General features: G+C 34.8%; 1 protein-coding gene across 1 annotated transcript; it reads right to left on the minus strand.

The window, feature by feature from the left end:
• Positions 1-1,588: 1,588 nt before the first annotated feature.
• DDX20 (DEAD (Asp-Glu-Ala-Asp) box polypeptide 20) lies at positions 1,589-23,231 on the minus strand. Its single transcript, XM_051214416.1, has 10 exons — positions 23,144-23,231; positions 21,170-21,492; positions 19,616-19,802; positions 12,885-13,244; positions 9,978-10,119; positions 7,679-7,820; positions 6,307-6,412; positions 4,831-4,935; positions 3,139-3,521; positions 1,589-2,342 (listed from the first exon to the last, which is right to left on the minus strand). The coding sequence occupies exons 2-10, from the start codon at positions 21,479-21,481 to the stop codon at positions 1,830-1,832; spliced, it is 2,250 nt and encodes a 749-aa protein (XP_051067586.1). The 5' UTR covers positions 21,482-21,492; positions 23,144-23,231; the 3' UTR covers positions 1,589-1,829.
• Positions 23,232-23,305: the final 74 nt, after the last annotated feature.

The raw sequence follows: 23,305 nt of genomic DNA on the forward strand, positions 1-23,305 counted from the left end.
CTTCAGGAGTTCTAGTGAGAAGAGGTTACCAGTGGAGTTCAAGCACGTCTGTTGTGAGATTTCAGCTCACTGAAGACAATGGTGTACGGTGGCGCAACTTCGTGAGTTGGTTGAAGTTAGACATTAAAACCGTTGGATGCCGGCTCAGTGGTCTAGTGGTTAAGTGCTCGCGCGCGAAATCAGTGGGTCCTGGGTTCGAACCCCGCGGGGTGCGGGGTCGTGGATGCGCACTGCTGGTGAGTCCCGCACTGGGACGAAACGGCCGTCCAGGTTTTCCGTGGTGGTCTAGCTTCAATTGACTCATGATTTCGATCTGTGAAATGTATGTATAAGGCAAATAATGTCTTCCAGAGATTGCAAGCAGTTACGACTACCTTTCATGATATTCTTAAATGTAGGAGTAGGTATTTAAAATCTTACGATTAAGTTATCCAAATAATCTATTTAGTTGGCCATAAATCAGCGTAATACTTGGTACACATTTGCATAGACCCAATTTATCATACTGCACATCAGAACAGTGTAAGAGGAAATCAACAGGATGGGTTTTAAAGAACTTGAAATAATATCACTTACAGCAGTAAACTAAACAAGAAATGTGGTTCATGAGTAACGATTAAGAATTACAGAATGTTACTGTTAAATCAATGAACGAAAAAAGCAATTATGTCCACTGAGGTTTCTGGTTGACCTAAGGTAAATCCCTGATTACGAACGAGAGAAACATAAATGCATTGGGTGTCTGACACAAAATAAGACTTTAGGATTAATAATCTGCACAATAAGACAGAGAAAGCGGGCCTTTTAAAATAGCTTGATATTCTGAACAGAAGTCAAAAATTGTAAAGGGACGAGTCAGTTTATGTAATAACCTGCAATGACTTTGGAGGGGATAAGAGCAAATTAGAAGCGATTCAGGCTAATTAGAAAACAGCAAAGGTCATTATGGAAATGTGATTTAGAAAAGTGTCATCAAGGTTATTATCTGAAGAAAGAGTAAACATATAGTAACAAAAGCCAAATAACATGAGCTCTCATTAATAGTTACTTAATTCAGCATTTAGAGAAGGGAAAAGAATGAATATATCGATAGCATCAAGATTGGTTTCGAGTTATGTTATCGGAGGAACCTAGTTGCAGATTACGATTATGACTGCTTCTACCGGGGAAAGTGTGGTTAGATCTTTAGGACTTACAAATGTGTAAAAAGTGGCAGGAAATCTCACCATACCGACTAAACAGTTTGTAATGTAAATTCTTTTCCTATATGTGTGCGCGTTGCTGTGCAGGCTTTTTCACTAGATAATAGTCGATGTTACAGTCTAGACTCTATTGACATGGAAAATCTTACAACAAAATTGTGGTAAAATTTTATTCAATTTATATCTTGTAGTTGTGCAGCTCAGCTTCAAACATTGTTAGTATTAATAAGAGGAATGTAATTAAAACTGTTGGTAGACTCGTACTGTGTGTACAATTCTGAACGTGGATTTTTCAGTGGAACAAACAGGTTTCCAAAAACTAAACACGTGGGATTGTGTTAATTATGTTAAAACCAACAGCAACTATCATAATATCGGTTAATAATGACTGGAAAGAACACTGATTTATTTTCAGCATTAAATTTTATTTCATCATATATATATATATATATATATATATATATATATATATATATATATATATATATATATGTATATATATATATAAAATATACAAAGTATTCCCATCACCAGTTGAAGGATTCTAACAAACCGAATAAATATACAGTTAGTCTCGGACTGAAAATGAATGTTCAGTGGAAGGAATTATTTGAAAGCTTCTCTTTGTTAATCTGTACAATGTTGCAATTGTCGCAATTGATTTAAATGGGCCACAGCTTGATCATATTCTTTCATAGCAGAATACCATTCGTTATAAAAATAATTTGCATAATCTACTAATTTATGATATTCATACCAAGCTGAAATTTGTCTAGAAGTCCAGTGAATATCATTTGTTGTGGGAGAATACTTCTTAAAATATGATGTGAAGTTTTTCGGTTTGATATTCTTATCGTTCACAGCATCGTCGTGATTACTATCGTCATCTGGAGTAGTATAACTAATATCGCTTTCATGATGATCATGACGATTAAGATGTTGATTAGCTTTAGAATTATTAATAAACTGGTTATCAACACTGTTTGCATCTTTTGAAATTTCTGAATTAGTTGAATTCTGCATACCATTTTTATGATAACTAGTGAGTAAATTTGGAAGAATTTTTTCGATTTCATCCACATTCTGTGCAGATTTATTTTCCCAAGTTATAGTGGTACCCAATGGTGATACAGAATCGATCTAATTAATGAAAAAGCGGTAGAAAAGAGTAAACTGGTATTCATATAAATAGTTTCCACTAGGAAATAAAAATGATTGAAAACCAAGAGGTGATGTACTACTGCCTCATACTAATTTAGTATTTCTGGAAAGTGCGCACCCAAACATTGTGGTTTCAGGGTCATATTCTTCACTATTCAACTATTGAATCTGATGTTCAGAAGTTAACACTTTCAAAACTCAATTCATCACTACAAAATGGTCATTATTCATTGTTATTTCTAAGCGTTTGTCTTCTTATTCATCCTGATTAATTAGACACTATGATTTCCTAATAGAGCTTCAAGAAATTCATTTTTTTGAAATCAGTTTTTATGGCATCATAGCTGCTGGTGTTAATGATTATTTGGAATCAACCAGTTTTTATTGAAATATATGTATCCTGAGTGAACTACTTCGATATTGTCATTTAATTACAAGTTTTTAGTTAAGTTAAATATTGGCTAAGTGTAGGATTTGGGACACGTGTACTATTCTGTTTGAGAATCGTCAACTAAATGCACACTTATCCTATTGTTGGTGTTTCCACTGAGATGTGATGTATTCAGCTGATGATTCTCAAACAAGATAAACATACATCCTATATTCCAATATTATCTACTATTGACTTTAATAAAAAAAATTGTCAGGATGTTTCGATGGTCAAATCAAATCTAGACGTTTGTCTGAAAACAATTAAACAGATAGATTTATGCAATAATTGTAAATGTCATTCATTTATATATATATGATATGTATGTACACATTTGAGACCTACTTCCGATTCTATTATATCCATGTATTTTGATAACTGTACAATTAAAGCATTTTGATCATTTATTGATTGATAATGATTATTGTTTGTGATAGATTTCATTTGTTTCTTTTTTGAATTTGATAAATTAGTAGAAATTAATTTCTTCTTTTCCATATTCTCTTCATTTTGTTTAAATAATAATGATGTTAATTCATTTGATGATTGAATTGAATTATTGTGTAGTTTACTCTCATTAGTATTATTAATTTGATTTTTTTTAATTTTTGGTGTAGTCGTCTTCATAACTGAACGCGGCTGAATATTATTCATACGATTTGTTACTGTCACTAAATTATCCAATTCAATTGAACAATTCGGTGTTGCCAAATCTGATGGTATAGGATCTGTAATAAAAGTTTGCGTTGTTTTAAAAAAAGAGAGGTTATATGCAAATATTTTTACCGTTTAACTGTATAAAAGAGTTAATCTGAACGTTGAACTGTAAATATGAAACTTAAAAATTAAACAAACAGAAGGATTAATTTTATCGGAATAATTCGAAATTACATACGCTTATAAACAATGACATTGTTTTCAATTAGATCCTTATCAGGTTTTATTTTTAATCTACAATAATATTTATATGGATATATGAAGATAAAAAAAACGAATCAAGGGAGTTGAACAATATGCACTCAGCAATCAGATTTACATATGAGGACGAATTTGATAACAAATAACATTTAATTAAACAGAAAAAAGATGGTTGTATCAGCAGACGTATGTATAGTAAAAGTTCTTTGGTAAGCCAATACATACATTTCTTGAGCTTTGTACTCACTCACTACAAGAGAAATCTAGTTAGATGCCTTAGGAATAGGGCGAGGAAGATATTCTCATACGACACCAAAAAAAGGAACTAGAGCTCATTCATAATATGTTGATTGAAACGGGTTATCCACAAATTTTTCTGACGAAACATTTGGATATGATGAACAGAAAAGTAATCACATTGATGGTTAGTAAAGAACCTCTTCCTGAAGCTATAGCTAGTGATGTAGTATGAGATAGACTGAACAAAGCAGTGTAGAGGACCTTTAATGTAGCTAACCTTTGTCTTTAGTTTTTTGGCCGACCTGTAGTGGTTACTTAACTAAAGGGTATGTTATCTAGTTTTCCACATCCATGTGTACCTACGAATTCAGCCGCTATTTTGGAAAAGGCTATAATGGGTGCAAACTGAGCCAACGAATTAGCGAACACCTCTCTTTGTGGTTAGGAAAGGGTATCGTCAAAACGTAGCTCTGTTCTATCATAATTGATCGGTAGCGGTCACGTATTAGACAGATATAGGTCATTTAAAGTGATTTATCATCTTCCTATAGCAGAAGCTATAAGAATTCGAGCTAACAACCCAAGTCTTTTTATTCATAAGAAACCTATAACACCCTTAACTCTTCCTTGGATTAATTGGTTTCGGTAAAATATTTTATTTATTACTATTTTCCATACTTTATATGTTTACTCTGCCAACATAATCTGTATCAAGTTATTTAAATGATCTTTGGCTAGAAAGGAAAATCATCCTGGTCAGTATTTCGATAAAAAAGACCGGATAGAGTTTGGTGCTTCAGAGGTACTTTATAGCATGATCAAATATGACACATATTGTACTTTGAAAAGTACAGAGAAAAAGCAGTAACATAAACCTACCGGGTAATTCACGAATTTGTGTTGGACAGTTAGCTTGTAACTTTTTTAATAGATCACATTCATCGCCTACATCTGAAACAATAACTACAGAAGCTCCATAGCTTCCTAAAAAAAGTAATGAAGGTTAATATTTTGATACTAATCAATAATATGCTTAAAATTATTTCGAACTATTGGTACAGTTAATAATACTTTCAGAAAATCAAGACGTTAGCTTATCAACAAAAACATTAAGCGATTGAATAGGACAGAAAACTATTTGTTACTTCAAAAAAGATATTTGTACAATATTGATTTTAGCCGAGGATTGAAATGAACTGATGAACCATCGGAAACTAGAAAGTACTGGAAATATGTATTGTCTAACATTAGGATTCTTTGTCAGTAAGCGCTTACAAATCCGCTTGAGTTCTAATGCACAATATTTGAGTATTGTGGTCGATATATTAACATCAAGTCATCAGGTTGAAATCCAATTGTACATACTTCAAGCGTAAGTTGTTTCACAATATAGCGCAACAGTCAACCGATGACATAGGTAAGAGATACATAACCGCGACCACACCAGGGACCGAACCTAGGACGTTCATATACCGCGATCAGTCAGAATTTATGGCAAGCGGATTCTGAATGGAAGATATTATTCGAAGAGCTATAACCTATCGAATACAAGACTATTTCGAATAATTTGTTCATGTGACAGTGGTGTTAATTAATACTAAATTGAGAACACTACACTCAGTAGCCCGATGTAATTATTGATTGATAGAGAATTCTAATTTGATCGTAGGACTTTGGCGAGATTAATCATTTTTACCTTTGGTCAATTGACGATCGTATATTGTGCTATAATTCCTGTAATCTCCATGTGTACACCTTAAAAATGGGCCTAATAATACATTTAACAAGAAGTTGTTCATTTGCTTATATTATCTGTTTTCTTACAGGTCTAAACGACTTATGAGTGTTTGCAAGTAGACCACCTCTAAATAGTCAAGCTATAGATGTTGAATTCTACACATATCGTATCATGATCCATAAACAATCCGTATTGTTACATCTACTATCTCGAAAGAATTAAATACATGCAATGTGGTAATTATCATAGTAAATTCTAATTTGTACACATTCGATAAGATTTCGGACAAACTAGAAAAATTGCAGAATAATACATAAAAACTTTCGTCTAAATTTGAATGAATATTTTCATAGCATTTAGGCTCTGAGTAAATGTAAGACATTAAGGAGAAAAAGCTTGAACCAGATTGCCGGGCGAAGCGTTGGACTTCAAATTTCATCGCTGAGATTTTACAAATATACTCTTTCTCCTTAAACTAAATAAATCCCTTAATTAAAATAGGAAATATATTACAGCAATTCGGAAGATAGAAAAAACAACAATGAAAAATCGACCAGTAACACACATCATGACGGTCATATATATGAGTGCAAGACAGAAATAAAGATTATTATTACCGAATCTACCAGCACGTCCCACTCGGTGTACATAAGTTTCATGCTCCCAGGGAACTTCTAGACTGATTACAAGATTGACATTTTCTGCATCGATCCCACGCGAAGTCTAAAAGTAAAGTATTAATATCAAGGCTGAAACGTTTTATGAATTGAGATGATTATACTTCCTAGTTTGATAATGATGATGCTAACTAATCAATTCAGTCTGGACGTAATCAGCATGCATGTATAGCAAAGGGATGTATAATGTGGTGAAGAATGAACTAATTGGTATAAAAAACGCTGTCGATTCTCCAAATAGCCGAGTATGTGTCGGTTTGCTTTTCAGCTTACTATCAAGGCTAGTGGAATAGATGAAAACGGGAAACTTTGGAAGTTGTTCATTGAAAATTCAGTATATATATATACACTAGTATATTTATCAAACAGGTGAGTTATGGCAATTCTAAATTCTTTCGATTGTAAGCTTTTATTTGACTCGAATTATTGTTATATCGTTTACTGTCCAAAAATATGCTTAATTAATCAAAATCCCGCTACTCAGTTTTGTACCACAGATGTTCTAGATATGTAGATATAGAGATTTGTTATTAACGGTGATCTGTCTTGCAGTTCATATACATAACCGCCCTAGTTTAAAAGTCGGAGTAACAAAGAATATTACAAAGTACTTGTTTAGTTTCTTCCTGACTTTCTGATTGGTAGTTTGGGGAGACGGTTAAAATATTACATGGGCCGTAGATCATTTTGGCACACACAATAAACAGTGTTAGCATATTCATAGATAATGGGATACGTTAAGAAGATTATCATAACACTTACAAATAAATCAAGTAATCAAACACTAGCATAAGGGAAATATAAATAATAATAATACACATGTCTATCACTATGCATCTATTGTTTTCTTTAATGGAAACATAGACATTAATTCTCCGGACAACAAGTTCCAAGAGTTGATTATTCAGTAAGAAAACCTGTGTTCCGTGAAGGGGATATGGTTCGTGTTCACCATATAAAGTCATATCCTATGAATCGATATTTACATATTATTCATAGGATTTATGGTTTGGTGCAATTTACAGTGGTAAATAACTATTGTTTCTACACAATTCAATCAAAAATGAAAGTAAAGAAAACAACCCATTTATACATTGGTAAGTATTTAACCTTTAAACTACTGAGTCGGCGTCTACTGGATTAAATTTATGCTATTTTCTTTCTCTTCTTTTCACTTGTTTACATCTCACTCGATTCGATGATAATGTATTTTATAGTGCTAATCTTATATATCTGAATTATTCATAACCAACCTATTGTTTACTATCTGATACCAAAAAGAAAACAAAAAATAGTATAAAATTATACTTACTAAATCTGTGGTAATAAGTACACGACACTGGAATGTACGCAATTTATTGAATGCACGAAAACGTTCGCGTTGTTCTAAACTACTAGATATATAACTAACTGGCCAACCACGTGAACACAATGCATCACATAAATCTTGAGCACTGTAAGAAGATTTTTCCAAGAAAAACAAATAGGTAAGAGTTGTGATTTATACCGTGACAATTAGTAGTAGCAGCAGTGGTCGATGGTAGAATAAATTTCAGTTCATATAGTCTTAAAAATTAGTAACACCATAAAGACTTTAAGTCGCACAAACAATTACTATATAAATGTTGGTGACAATATCCGATATTTTGAACTTTAGTAAATTAAACAGGATTCATATTTATAACATAATTTTTGTAAGCTGAGTTAATTAAACTTCTGTCAATTTCACACTTAGATCTTTAGTATGAACCAAAGTTAAAGTAAGAAATTTGGTTATATAAGTTCTGTGATCTAAAATTGGAATGTATACCTTTTGTTTTACACATAACTGAAGGTTGTCATCAGGATGACTAAGCTTTGTAAGCATTTTTGGAGGGAGCTGGCAGAGATGAGCAATTTCTAAGATAACGATTGTAGTGCAGTTATTTAATAAGAAAATTCTAATGAATTATTTCAAATAATCCTAGCGATTTGAAATGGAGTGCGGGAACTCATTTAATCTAACTGTTCATATTCATTATCTTGAAACATGCAAATATTGTAGTGCAATTATGAAACTGACTGAGTTGTTAGCAAATGTTTGGTAATTAGAGGGCGTTCAAACATCATGGAATGAGTCGATAGTTGTTCTTATCATTACAAAGGGTACAAGTTGTTTCTGCAACAACTATTGGGGGATAAGTCTACTTTCGATTGCATCCAAACCATTGGCTTCCGTCATACTTCGTAGATTGTTCAAAAGCCGAGAAAGATTGACTCGCGAGATGAAGGCTGGTTTTCTTTCTGGTTGAGGATGTATTGATCATTTCTTCACCCTCCACTAAATGTTACAACACCGTCATACTTATCACAGACCAACAATTGTATTGTTTCTTGACATTAGGGCCGCCTTCGATTCGTTGGACACGACTGTTCTTTGGGAATCTCCATTGAAGAAGGGTGTGCCTGAAAAGTTTAACATCTTGGAAGCCCTATACAATAACAATTCAGGCAAAGTGATGGCATACAACCACCTCTCTCCACTGTTCTATTCAAGCAGTGGGGTTAGGCAGGGTTGTCCTATCTCACAATTCTTCTTCAACTTTTCCACTGATGACGTTCTGGAAACAGCTCTGATGGATGTAGGTAATGGTGGTGTGGATCGGTTGCGTGAAGAAAGACATTTTGACATTGAGTATGCGGATGATACACAAGCCATGCAATCCGCATGGCATGTGCTTCGCACCTTCCAAGAACAAAGTACCTTTACAAGACTGGCAGAACCTTGGGCCTGCGCTCACCCCGCGTAATGAGCAGGTACAAGTAGTCGAGATGTTCATGTACCTGAGTGGCTGAGCAAATGCTGGCGGTGGTCTGAGTGATGAGATCAATTCACATACAGTGAAATCCAAAGCGGCTTATGTCAATCTGGGTCATCTTTTGCGCTTTCGTGATATTAGTCTAGTTGTAAAAGATCGGGTCTATAACACGTCGGTGAGAGCAAGTTTGCTTTATGTTTGTGAGATCTGGCCTCTCTGAGTCAAGAATGTTAGACGACTCTCTGTATTTGATCATCGTTGCCTCTGAAGGATCACTGACATTCAGTAGCAACACCATGTTAGTAATGCAGATGTTCAGAATCGCGTGTCCGGACACAGTAACGATAATTCAATTGGTGTCAATATCGTAAAACATATACTTCGGTGGCTTGGACATATCTTGCGAAGGTCGTCTCAACGAATTCCACATCGTGCATTATTTGTCGATTATGGGACCGGCTGGAAAAAACGGATAGATGGTCAGTGTATGACATGGCGTCGTGGTATGAAAGAAAGCTGTACAGGACTGACTTCTGTTGGTCCTTTACCACTTCCTGATTGGGGTTTTATAGATGATACAACACAATGTCTAGAGACACTATCAGACATGGCTCAAAATAGAAATCAGTTATGATCCTTCTGTAACTCTCTTTTACGTTCTTCATAAAAGTGAACGTAACTTCTTTAACTGAAAGAATTCTCTTGGTTGTATTTTTTCAAACTGAACTTCATAGTACAATGAATAAAATGTTAGATATAGAGTAGAGGAAAAAAAACATTGAAATAATTTCTTAAATAAAATTCAATTCTTACTTATTATGAAAGTTTGAAAAAATTAAACACTGTTGAAATTCAGTAGCATTGAGTAATTTGCATAGAAATTTTATTTTAGCATCAAATACTGAAATAGGAGCACGTGTTGTTGGTTGAATAAGATGGAAAAATTGACGTACACCTACGGAAATGATTAATAATAATAATGATGATATTATTTGGAAAAAGGATGAAGACAATTTATTCAGTGATGACTTGATTATATAGTAATTTTATTGAAATCATGAACCGATCTAATTTAGATAACGATTGAAAACCTGGGAACACTCAACGGTTGTTTCGTTATAGTGTGGGATTCTTCGGGAGTGCTAATTCACGATCCCGGAACCGGGAGTCGGACCCAGGACCTTCGGTTTCGTGTGAACGCTTACACTCTAGACCACTGATATAGTACGATGTATGAGATTGTAGAAAATAACACATATATGTGCACACGACAGCAACAACTTTTCGATCGATAACTTTTAATTTTGTTCTTCTAGCGAGGTCAGTTTGATATTGAGAACAATGTTCTGTTGTTTCAGTAATTTAAACAACGCATTACTATATGTTTACTTTTATAGAAACGACTTCCCAATAAACACGGTAACTTTGCGTCGGAAAATATGAATTGAACTGAGACTCATTCTAGTGATAATTTCACACTTATTAGTATAGGGGACTGTAAAAATTGTTGAATTTGTAGTTTTACATCATGGAACGACTTTATTTAGACTATAATTGTGAAGCAGAAACCACTACAAAAAATTTTCGTCATAGCACGTATCGGCTTTGGAACAAGTGTTTACATTTCAGACCTCAAGGAAAAGCCTAACAATTCTGGGTGAACACTAGTGAAGAAGCCCCCATACTACAATGAAACAGCTATTTAGAGCAACTTGGTTTACAATGACTGTTTAACTAAATCGAGAAAGTGGTGTAAGCACACAAATTTTCAAGCTTAGTTAAGGCAGTAACACTACGCGTAAATTTGGAAGCACTGTGTTGTATGCTACTTATGCCTGTCGACCTAAGTAGTATGTAACACCAAACGGAAGTAGAATGCATGGCAACAGAAGGTTGAGAAGTTCGAACTGAAGAGAACAGGAATGTAACCAGAGAGCAATTGATAAAAGATGTGCAAATGAATTATTTAATGTATGGTTTTCATATTTTACCAAAGCACTGTAATTTTGCATTAAATAATAGATTGGATTTCCCCGCCTGAGTCCTCATTCATTACAGAATCATCTAGAACAACCATCCAAAAAAGTAACCATACAATGTTTAATATTCTCTACAAAATTAAGGACGGATTATTGTACAATTTACGTCCCAAGTAAAGAACAGATTACATCATCCCGAACCCATTTGACGTTAATAACATAAATCAAGTTAAATACTTTATAATTGACAGAGCTGAAGAATCATTGGCTGTTTAGTGACGTACACATTTTATTCTTGGCTAATTATTTGTTACAAATAATTCATATCAATATTTATGTATTATCAGTTTATTTCATAGTTTACATGACGAACAGTTCTTAGATAACTACTGAAAAATAGGAAGTACTGGATATCTGTTTCGTTTTAGTATATAATTTCTCAGTAGTGCGCACCTTTCGGTCCCACCGGGGATCGAACTCACATTCCTCAGGCCTCGTAGCAAGCATTTAATGTTTAGACTACTGACACAACACCCAAATGTTCACTTGTTTAGTATCAATCTCTTCGTGATTTGGACATTTATTTTTTCACTGTGTTTCATGTTGAATAGAAAATAACACAAAGTCGACTTTAATAATGATTAATTGTTTTGCATTTAACTGTATATCTGATATCTGATATCTGATATATATATATATATATATATATATATATATATATTCGTTTACTCTCGAGGATTTATATATCTATAGGGTGTCTTAGTTACAGGTTGATTTCAATTGAGATGCCATTGACGACTAGGGAGTACTGGATAGTTGGTTTGTTCTAGTATAGGATCTTTCATCAATGCGTATCCACGAATCCATTGACGATGGAATCTAGGGCCTTCAGACTTTGCGGTGGATGTTTTGTCATTAGAACCACTGGGTCAGAGATCACAACAACACAAGTTGAAATGCAATCAATTTGCATCTCTAGTGATTCGTCATTTATCTTCCTACAGTCATTATTTATTAACATTTTAGGAAAACTTAACGTTTCAAACAACAGTTGATTGTTTATTGTGGACTAATTGATCAGCTTACCAATTGTGTAACAAGTATTCATTTGTAATCTCATAAACAAAATATTAGTATTTGAAGTAACAAATGTAATACTGGATAGAAATCCACAAAAATTGTTCTATTAAGTTGAGTTTTTTATGTTAAAAATATCAAAGACTATGTAAGATATTCCGTAAAATCCTTAAATCACACAGAAAAAACAATCCTTGAAGCCATTATGGCAATGAAATAGCTTTGCTTGACACCACTTTTAATCGCTTTATATGTAGTAAGTAATACTGGTTTTATGAATATGATCAATTATACTGTTGATTGAACATATGTTTTAAAGAATAAATATACAAACTGGGTGCAGCCGATGTTCTTGTCTATTACCTTTGAAAATCTAACCTTAATCGCAAAAGTAATCAACAATTATTTTCTTCATTTCATATTTATTTTTCTGGTAAGCGTTTTTTTAGCGAGTTAGTTTTCTACGGGATGGGGACGCTAACCCCATGCCCAACCCTCCTCCTTTACCTGGGCTTGGGACCGGCAGCAACCCTATAAGAGCTACAGGCGGAGTTATTTATAATTCAAATAAACTATTTCATTATTGTACTCTAAGTGTATCATTTAAAGAACATTTCAGAAATAAAAATCATGTTCTTATTTTATGTTGAAATTGATAACAAACCTATTAAAGCTGGATCTTTGACAGCTAATCGTATAATTGCTGGATCATTCATGTAACGTGGAAGATGTTCATTGACTAAATAATCCGTATAGGTAGCTGACAAAGCTAATACTTGTTTAGATTGTGGTAAACTCCACCAAATGTAATTAATATCAGCTGGAAATGCATTGTTTGCACTACCACCAGTTAATTTAGCATCTGTACCACCGGATAGAAGTAGATCAGCTTCATCTAATACAAATTGTCTTACATGTTCAGTAGATAGATAACCAGCTTCCAATAAATATCGAACACGTCCTGGTGTACCGACAACAATATGACAGTTGGATAAATGACGTAAATCATCAGCTAAGGGCAAGCCTAAACAAAAAGAAAAGAAAAGCATAAGTAATGAGAGAGTAATAAGTTACTTTTTTATGAATTATTAGAAATTTCGAAGACTTGTTTAATTTGAAATTAAAAAGCAAACATATGATAGACTTTAGCTAAACTGAGCTATTTGGCAGTCAGACAAAACACCAAATTGTTAAGATGAGTAAGAGTGTTAAGAATAAAATCAAGAAATTATATTAATCATCTATGTAAATCATATAATATAATCACTGATTTACTGCACAATCCCCTTGTTTACATTTTATTTATTAGTTAAATAGATAGATCCATTTTCGTTAGTTGGTGTTCAACTACACGATGTTAATTGGTTTTTCTTCTTTATATATGGTTTACCGTAGACTGGTGTGACTGACTTTTTTCATCTCTAATTTTCATGAAGTAGAACCAAATTTATGATGAATCTACAATTCAAGAACGGAAGACAATCTTCTGACTTAATTCAACTGAATATGATAACACTTACCAGTGATCTTTTATTTCAGTTAGCCCATATCGATACAGGTGAATTGAAAGGATTTAAATTTATATTTGGAATGGTTAATTGGACACTTAATAATAAGCTTTCTAAGCTAAAATATTAACTGATGATCAAAATAACAGAAGGACTAGATTCAACTACTAAGGAGTGTCAACTCGAAATTTCCCAGGTTAGTTTTGTTAACGGTCATTTTTTGGGAATTGTGATAAGGGAATTTTTACTATAAATCTATTTAATGGATGTTATAGTACTATTTGATTGTCATAGTCTAAATCTTTAAACTTAATAGCGGTATACAGAATATGTTTCTGCTTACATTAAATCTCTGACTTGAACGTACTTTTGTGTGGGATTAGTTTATATAGGATATTAGCATGTGATGCCAGAACCCTATCCAATAATTAGTTTGACATGTAAAATAGACGTGATAGTTATTTAGCTGCAAAAACGTTGAGTGTTTATGGATGCTTTTATTTATTTTTTAATTCATTGAAATGTGATTCCGCCCCCCCCATGAATTCAAGAGAAATGCTGTTGATATTTGATTGTTTGGGACTTTGATGGAAACTATCAATTAGGAAATAGAAGGGGTTATTTTATTAGTTTCGAAGTAAAGTAGATAATTCTGTGAATAAAATAGTCTCTAATAACTGAGATGTTTGTGAAACAACATAACAACTAGTCGCCTACTTTCCAAAAGAGTGATGTTAATCAAATGAAAAGAACATATGAATAATACTGAAACATTGCATTATAACACAATAATACAGAATGAAGTCTTATAATGTTTGTACTCAGCTTTATAAAAGCTTGTAGATTATCTAGATTCATATCATAAAAAGAAGGGTTGTGATTTAGACAAATTTGATGATATTCTTTAGAAACTTCTTTGTGACTTAATTAGTTTTTCAATTTGTCTTAAAAACATTAAACACTTGTAAGTCACTATGCAACGTTGTACTTCATAGTATGTTTTTCTTCTTCCTCCTCCAATAAAATAACGGTTTTGTTTTAGTGAAAGAATTTTAATTCACTTACATTTTAACCACATAATTATTATCAGAATGAGTTTTGTGGAGATTTTAGGAAATTTCACAGGTTGAAATCATGAGTCAGTTGAAGCTAGACCACCATTGGAAACCTGGAAGCACTGGACGGCCGTTTCGTCCTAGTATGGGACTCCTCAGCAGTGCGCATCCACGAACCCGCCCCCCGCGGGATTCGAACCCAGGACCTACTGGCTTCGCGCGCCATCACTTAACCATTAGACCACTGAGCCGGCATCCGACGGTTTTAATGTCTAACTTCAACTAATCCACGAAATTGAGCGATACATCCACCATTGTCTTCAGTGAGTTACTATCTCACAATAGACCTGGTTGAACTCCACTGGTCACTACTTCTCACTAGAACTCCAGGATATACCTCATGAAGCCAGTCACTAGTGAGCATATGTTGATTAATATCAGATGGGTTTTGTGGATATTATAGTAATTTTAATGATTAAGATCATGAGTAACTCCGCCTGTAGCTCTTCTAGAGTTACTGCCGGTCCCAAGCCCGGGTAAAGGAGGAGGATTGGGCATGGGGTTAGCGTCCCCATCCCGTAGAAAACTAACTCGCTAAAAAACGCTTACCAGAAAAAATAATTCAAACCATTTTAACTCTGCCCTGAGAGTTAGAAGGTCTTCACTTAGAAGAATTATGACGCTTCATGGTGAAAGCCGAGTTCGTTCGGAAGCCACGAGGCCGATGCCCCTTCTAACAACCAGAGCAAAAATTTTTATAGGTACATGGAACGTTAGAACAATGTGGGAAACCGGGAAGACCAGTCAACTTGCAACGGAAATGAGGAGATACAACTTAGCAGTACTGGGAATCAGCGAAACCCACTGGACCCAAGCTGGACAGAAAAGGCTAGCTACGGGAGAGATGCTGCTATACTCCGGTCACGAAGAGGAAAATGCTCCACACACTCAGGGAGTTGCTCTAATGCTGTCCAAAGTAGCACGAAATGCACTTGTAGGATGGGAATCCCACGGATCCAGAATCATCAAAGCATCATTCAAAACAAAGAAGGAGGGGATCTTAATGAATATTATCCAATGTTATGCACCCACCAATGGTAGCAACGACGACATTAAAGATCAATTCTACGAGCGGCTGCAGTCAATCATAGAGAAATGCTCAAGAAAGGACCTCACCATTCTGATGGGAGATCTAAATGCCAAGGTCGGAATAGACAACACTGGATATGAAGATATTATGGGACGACATGGACTGGGAGAGAGGAACGAAAATGGAGAAAGATTTGCAAATTTGTGTGCATTCAACAAATTAGTCATAGGAGGCACAATATTTCCACACAAACGTATACACAAGGCTACATGGATCTCACCGGACCACACTACAGAGAACCAGATAGACCATATTTGCATCAACAAAAATTCCGAAGGACAATGGAAGATGTGAGAACCAGGAGAGGAGCTGACGTAGCTTCAGATCACCACCTAGTTGTAGCCAATTTAAAACTGAAGCTAAAAAGAACTGGACAAGTGGACAAACAGCACTACAAAGGTTCAATACAGCCTTCCTTCGAGATACTGACAAACTCAATGAATTCAAGATAGCTCTCAACAACAGATTCCAAGCCTTTCAAGATCTACTGAAGGAAGAAGAAACTACCATGGAGGACAACTGGAAAGGCATCAAAGAAACATTGACTTCAACATGTCAAGAGGTTCTGGGCCTAAAGAAACACCATCATAAGGAATGGATCTCTATAGAAACACTGGACAAGATCAAAGAAAGGAAGAACAAGAAGACAGCAATTAACAACAGCCAAACACGAGCAGAGAAAGTCCAAGCACAAGCTGAATACATAGAAGCAAACAAGCAAGTGAAGAGGAGCATTAGAGCCGACAGGAAGAAATACGTGGAAGAATTAGCAACGACGGCAGAAAAAGCTGCTAGAGAAGGAAATATGAAACAGCTCTACGATACAACGAAGAAACTATCAGGGAAATACAGTAAACCAGAGAGGCCGGTCAAAGACAAAGAAGGCAAGCCAATCACTGAAATTCAACAACAGCGAAACAGATGGGTAGAATACTTCGAGGAACTCCTGAATAGGCCGGCTCCAATGAATCCACCGAACATCGAAGTAGCACACACAGATCTTCCTATAGATATCAATCCACCAACGACGGAAGAAATCAGAATGGCCGTCAGACAAATCAAGAACGGGAAAGCAGCAGGACCCGACAACATACCAGCTGAAGCACTGAAATCAGACGTCGAAGTAACCACAAGCATGCTTTACCCTCTATTCAAAAAGATTTGGGAGGAGGAACAAGTGCCAATGGACTGGAAAGGACACCTCATCAAGATTCCAAAGAAAGGAGATCTGAGCAAATGTGAAAACTACAGAGGCATTACACTACTGTCAATACCAGGGAAAGTCTTCAACAGAGTGTTGCTGAACCGGATGAAGGATGCAGTAGATGCCCAACTTCGAGATCAACAAGCTGGATTCCGAAATGATCGGTCGTGCACAGACCAAATTGCAACACTACGGATCATCGTCGAACAATCAGTTGAGTGGAACTCGTCACTATACATCAACTTCATTGATTATGAAAAGGCATTCGACAGTGTAGATAGGAGGACATTATGGAAACTTCTTCGACACTACGGAGTTCCTGAGAAGATTGTCAATATTATCCGGAACTCATACGACGGACTACAGTGCAAAGTAGTGCATGGAGGACAGCTGACAGATGCATTCCAAGTAAGGACCGGAGTCAGACAAGGCTGTTTACTCTCTCCCTTCCTCTTTCTTCTGGTGGTCGACTGGATTATGAAGACCTCGACATCTGAAGGAAAACACGGAATACAATGGACAGCTCAGAACCAATTAGACGATCTGGACTTCGCAGATGACCTAGCCCTCCTATCACGTACACGTGAACAGATTCAGATAAAGACAGCTAATGTAGCAGCAGTCTCTGCATCAGTAGGCCTCAGTATACACAAAGGGAAAACCAAGGTCCTCAAATTCAAAGCGGAGAACAGCAATCCAATCACCCTTGATGGCGAAACTCTGGAAGATGTAGAATCCTTCACATATCTGGGAAGCATCGTCGATAGACATGGAGGTTCAGATGCAGACGTAAAGGCGAGGATTGGCAAAGCAAGGGCCGCATTCCTACAATTGAAGAACATATGGAACTCAAAACAACTTTCAACCAATATCAAAGTGAGAATCTTCAATACGAACGTCAAGGCAATTCTACTGTATGGAGCTGAAACTTGGAGAACTACAACAACCACAATCAAGAAAGTACAAGTATTTATAAATAGCTGTCTACGCAAGATACTCAACATCCATTGGCCGGATACCATCAGCAATAGCCTTCTGTGGGAGAGAACAAACCAACTTCCAGCTGAAGAGGAAATTAGGAAAAGACGATGGAAATGGATAGGACATACATTACGCAAATCGTCAAACTGCATCACGAGGCAAGCTCTAACTTGGAATCCTGAAGGGAAGCGGAAAAGAGGAAGGCCAAAGAACACGTTACGTCGGATAATAGAAGCAGATATGAAAAGGATGAATTACAACTGGAAGGAGCTGGAAAGGATTGCCCAGGACAGGGTTGGATGGAGAATGCTGGTGAGCGACCTATGCTCCTTCACGAGGAGTAACAGGTGTAAGTAAGTAAGTAAAGTAAGATCATGAGTCAGTTGAACTTGATCGCTGACTTTCATTCTAATTGGTTGACATAAAAACATAATTATTAGTCAAATTTAAGAAAGGAATTGAAAATAGTGTGCTTTTGAAAATTGAATTATTTGCACAGTTAGTTTGGATTCTTGCGAGAATTTAATCACCTTTAAAAAGATTTTTTTAAAAAGACAATGAGGACTTTACGATAAAACTAATCTCAGCTTAGATAATGAAACTACATTAACATTAGGGATTTGTAATAGCTTCTCTATCATAACGCCTACGTGACTTCCTCTAGCTATTGAACAGATAAACTATGGTGATCTTTCAGGTTATTCTATCACCAATACACATACCCACCCGTGCTTATTACTGAACTGTGACCTTGAGACTCTATACATGTGGGGATGATGATTTTGTGTATCTTTTTCCTGAATCTCTTATAAAACTTATAAAAACTGAATCACCACCTTATCATTCACTGAATAAGTGCGTTGTCGAACATCAATGTTATATATATTTGCTGAGTCTTTTATTGTTTATCTTTTGTTTAATACTAGCATGCTTGAAACATACATATCCTTAGTACAATTCGTATTCGACTTTCATTATCTTACATTGTATAAACGTGATTTGTCGATAAAGTGTATACGAAGAAAGCAGGATATACATTTCATAAAATCATTATCGCTCAGTCATAGTGGAGTCCAGATGAGCACCGAAGAATCATTACCTCTGAATGCATGTAAAGCGTATCAAGCAAGAAATTTTTAATATAAAAGGTTTTTGACTTCTCAAGTTTTTTGATGGTTGGATTGATAGTTGAACAATCAATACCTATTCACAGAAGTTACCCTTTATATTTCAGATTTTTCATTGAATGATTTTCTAAGAATTTCAGGTTATTTAGTTGAATGGCATTTATTCATCGAAAGAAAATTTCAAACTGAGCATTGATGAAACCTTTTTTGTTTACATTGATCAGATTCACAGAGAATATTCAAAAAACGAGGAGTATCTCAGTGAAAAAAATGCATTTGACAAATCTATTTCCATGCTCTACGGTAATAAATCCATGGATATTTGATGACAATAGCCAATACATAACGGTATATATATATATATACTTACCACCGACAAATAGATGACATTTTAAACCTGGTATATGACTGGCTAATCGTTCAATAACCATTTGTGATTGAAATGCAATTTCCCGAGTTGGTGACAAAACAATTGCTTGTATAGTAGGTCGTTTTACATTGATTGCTTCCAAAATAACTACAGCAAAAACAACCGTTTTACCGGTACCAGATTTAGCCTTTTTTCCGATGTTAAAAAAACAGGAAATACAGAGAGATGAAGGGAAATTATAAAAATAATAAACATTTAGTTAGTTGGTTTGTAAAGAATAGTTTCCCTTACTTTAGACAAATCTCATACGTGAAGAAATGACAAAAAAAGGATTTGTAGGTGATATTCGTCACAGACCGACCTCATTTGGGGTGCCATTGAGAATCAGGTTGTTTGGTTCTAGGATAAGATTCCTGAGCATTGTGGACCCATGAAAAAATCAGGGGTTAAACTCAAGATCGGTGATTACTTAAACGTTCGACCACTGGGTCACGATCCAATGGTACACATTTCCAACTCCAATCAATTCTGACCTTACTAGAACGAAGTAGCTTTCCAATGATCCTAACTTTTCGATCGAACCCCAGTTGATTTCAAGGGTCGTTTCTGAAAATCAGGGTGCTTAGAAAAATGACGGAATTTTGAAAAGTATGCTGAAATTTTTGCCACGGATCAATAAATTACATAAATTAGGGAAAGAATATTCCCACTAACAAAAAATTTCCCATCAACTAGATGGTTCAGACGTCACCCACTAGTCAAGAGATGACATCGTTGACTTTGAATGTCATCAGAGGTTGTTTTTTCTCTATACTTATTACAGCAAGGTCCTAACAGTCTTTGGTGCTGGTGGAATCTTAGCGACTGGATTCTAATGTGACCGAAAGTCTAAATGATTTAACATCAAATGAACCATAGGTTGACGTTAAAATCAATGTTGTTGAAGTCGATCAGAGAAAAGGCCTAGATCTAGGTTTCATGCTAGTTGACGCTGGTCAGCATTAAAGTATCTGTAGTCTCGATGAAACTGAAACTCCCTGTGGGGTTTTTGTTAACTCTCGTATAATATGTTAATAGTTCACACAATCCATTGTCAAATCAAATGATATTTATTTGCCAGTATTATTATTAATATACTTAGCTTCGAGCTACACTTTATGTGTGAGAGGTATTGATACCACTTGGTCGCTCGGGCGGAAGCTAGTGGAACAGATTATGGACCCACGATTTAGTAACTGAAAATCGAACACCTTAAACACTGAACCACCGCTTCACTAAAAAATGTTGCATTACTTAACGAATAAGTGAGAACGACAGGAAGTATATTGAATTATTGTTCAATTCTAATCTAAAATGTTTTAGAACTAGCCATTTCTAGCCTTTGATATTTTTTGAACCCTTATATTAAAGTTAATGACAAATATCTATATAACATAATCAGTAAATATCATCACAATCAACCAATATTCTTTACAACTCAAATTTTATTGACCCTGAAAATTACATTTCAACTTGGCCTAAAAACGTCTACAACATAAACATAAAGTCTCGTACCTGAACAATTAGATCCATACCTAATCGACCTAAAGGAATAGCTTTAACTTGTATAGGTGATGGTCGAATAAATCCAGCATCGTGTAGTCCATGTAATACTGGTGTAGATAATTGTAAGTCTACAAAATGTATATTACGACTATTAGCACAATTTCCATTTGATACATTCTCTCCTAAAACATCAGCAGTACGTTTTTGTTCTTGTGTTAAATCATGTGCTAAATACATGGCATTTTTACCAGTCATTTCATTTCCATCCAAATCAATTGATAACTGAACATCATCGTTTGACTTTTCTACGTCATTATTCATGACTATTTGTGCTTAAAGATAAAAAAAACGATAAAGGGAGAAACATGGAATAAATCAAGTTGCTTGATCAACATTGAAAAGAATACAGACAAAATTACATGGGACCATTACGTAGAAGCGGAACATATGGCGAGTATTTAACGTATTCTATGTTTGAACTAATATTTAATATGAATATAATTGTACTTGATATGCTCTGTGGTCTTCTTCAATGCCATGCAATGAAAGTACACTTTGTTTTTATCAAGTACCAAATATAAAGTTCAAAACATCCCATGATGATGTCAGTTAGCTGAAATAATACACAAGAAGTTGCGAATGGTGAAAAACTCATTTAGAATTGGATTAAATTGACTTAAGAATTTATAAATGAAATCCAGGAATCGATGGATGGTAATGTTGACCAGACTTCAGCACACACGCTGAGGTGATAAAAAAAACTGTCCAATCAATTTCCATTGGGAAAAGACAACTAATCAAATGTTGATATGCTAATATGAACCAATGCTTCTATCAAATTCATTTCATAAGTGAATTAAGCTTTAACCTGTATGATTTCGATTTTTCTTAGCTTTTCGACAAAGTTTTTAATACATTACCGGTTGGAACCACCTTAAAATCATGTTGATGAACAATACATCACTTAGCAGCAATTATGTAGTGTTCTGCAAATCTGACGTTTAGCCATGGATATTTCATCTTGCTTGATGATATGATTCTATAGTTAGACATTAGATTTTGGAAATCACAACACAATTATCATTCTAAGCTACAAATCTTTTTAATAACCCGAAACTATTCGATGAATCAATTTGTAGCTTACTTTCTATATTATCAATCATGCATTAGATATCAGTAATGTTAACTTCATTCAAAACTGTTCCAATCGATTTGTGACTGAATTGAGGATTCTTCCATAAACATGTGTTTTAGTAGTGTGCATAGTCTCTAAATAGTTGAATATTATCGATAAGATGAATTTTCAAACTCTTTTCATCTAGTTATCCAAAGTATTTTGTGATCATTAAGCAAATCTGCTTGTCTTTAAACAGATTGCTTCTTCAATTCGGCTATTTGAGTTTGAATTTCTCTTATCAGTATGTTTTAATTCATCATAGACAAGTGTAAAGTCGGAGACTAAAAAGTGTTTTGATTTCAAACACTCCCAACGGTGATTGCTCGTATTATCCACAGATTTACTTATTAGAACCGCATATCCAATTAAAGAATGGGAACATATTTCTATAAGTTTTCAAAGTTGATGGTCGTTTAAATCAGATGGTTATTCAAATGAGACAAAAACAACTAATAGTGATTATCAGGTTTAGTGGTCGGGACTCTAAAAATACCGATTGCATGGTCTTGTGCACCATTCAGTCCTTTACGAGCTGCGAAATTGTCGGTTACAAACATATCAACATGTATAACTCGATAAGAAATTTTGATAAGATTGGCTTTCTGAAACAGATATCTAGGGATATACACCATTTGGGTTTTTAACGAACCAATCAATGAATGTACATGTAACTACAAATTAAAGATCAGATGAAGACTAAATCAACTACAGTATGAATTGATCTTATCCCTACACCTAAAAGTTAATGGGAACTGGTAAATTTATATTTAAACACAGAATGAGTCAATTAGTTCTTAAAAACCTACTGGATAGTGATTCGAAATAATTTGAATTATATCCACAATAAAAATATAATGATCTCCTTGAGTGAGACTTTAGTGTTTACAAGAATATTTAATTCAGACTGATTACACATAAGAAAACGACTATTGAAGGTAAATGTTCCAAGCTAATTTAGCTTATAAATC

This window comes from Schistosoma haematobium, chromosome 2 (assembly GCF_000699445.3).
Source record: "Schistosoma haematobium chromosome 2, whole genome shotgun sequence".
Classification (NCBI taxonomy): Eukaryota; Metazoa; Platyhelminthes; class Trematoda; order Strigeidida; family Schistosomatidae; genus Schistosoma; species Schistosoma haematobium.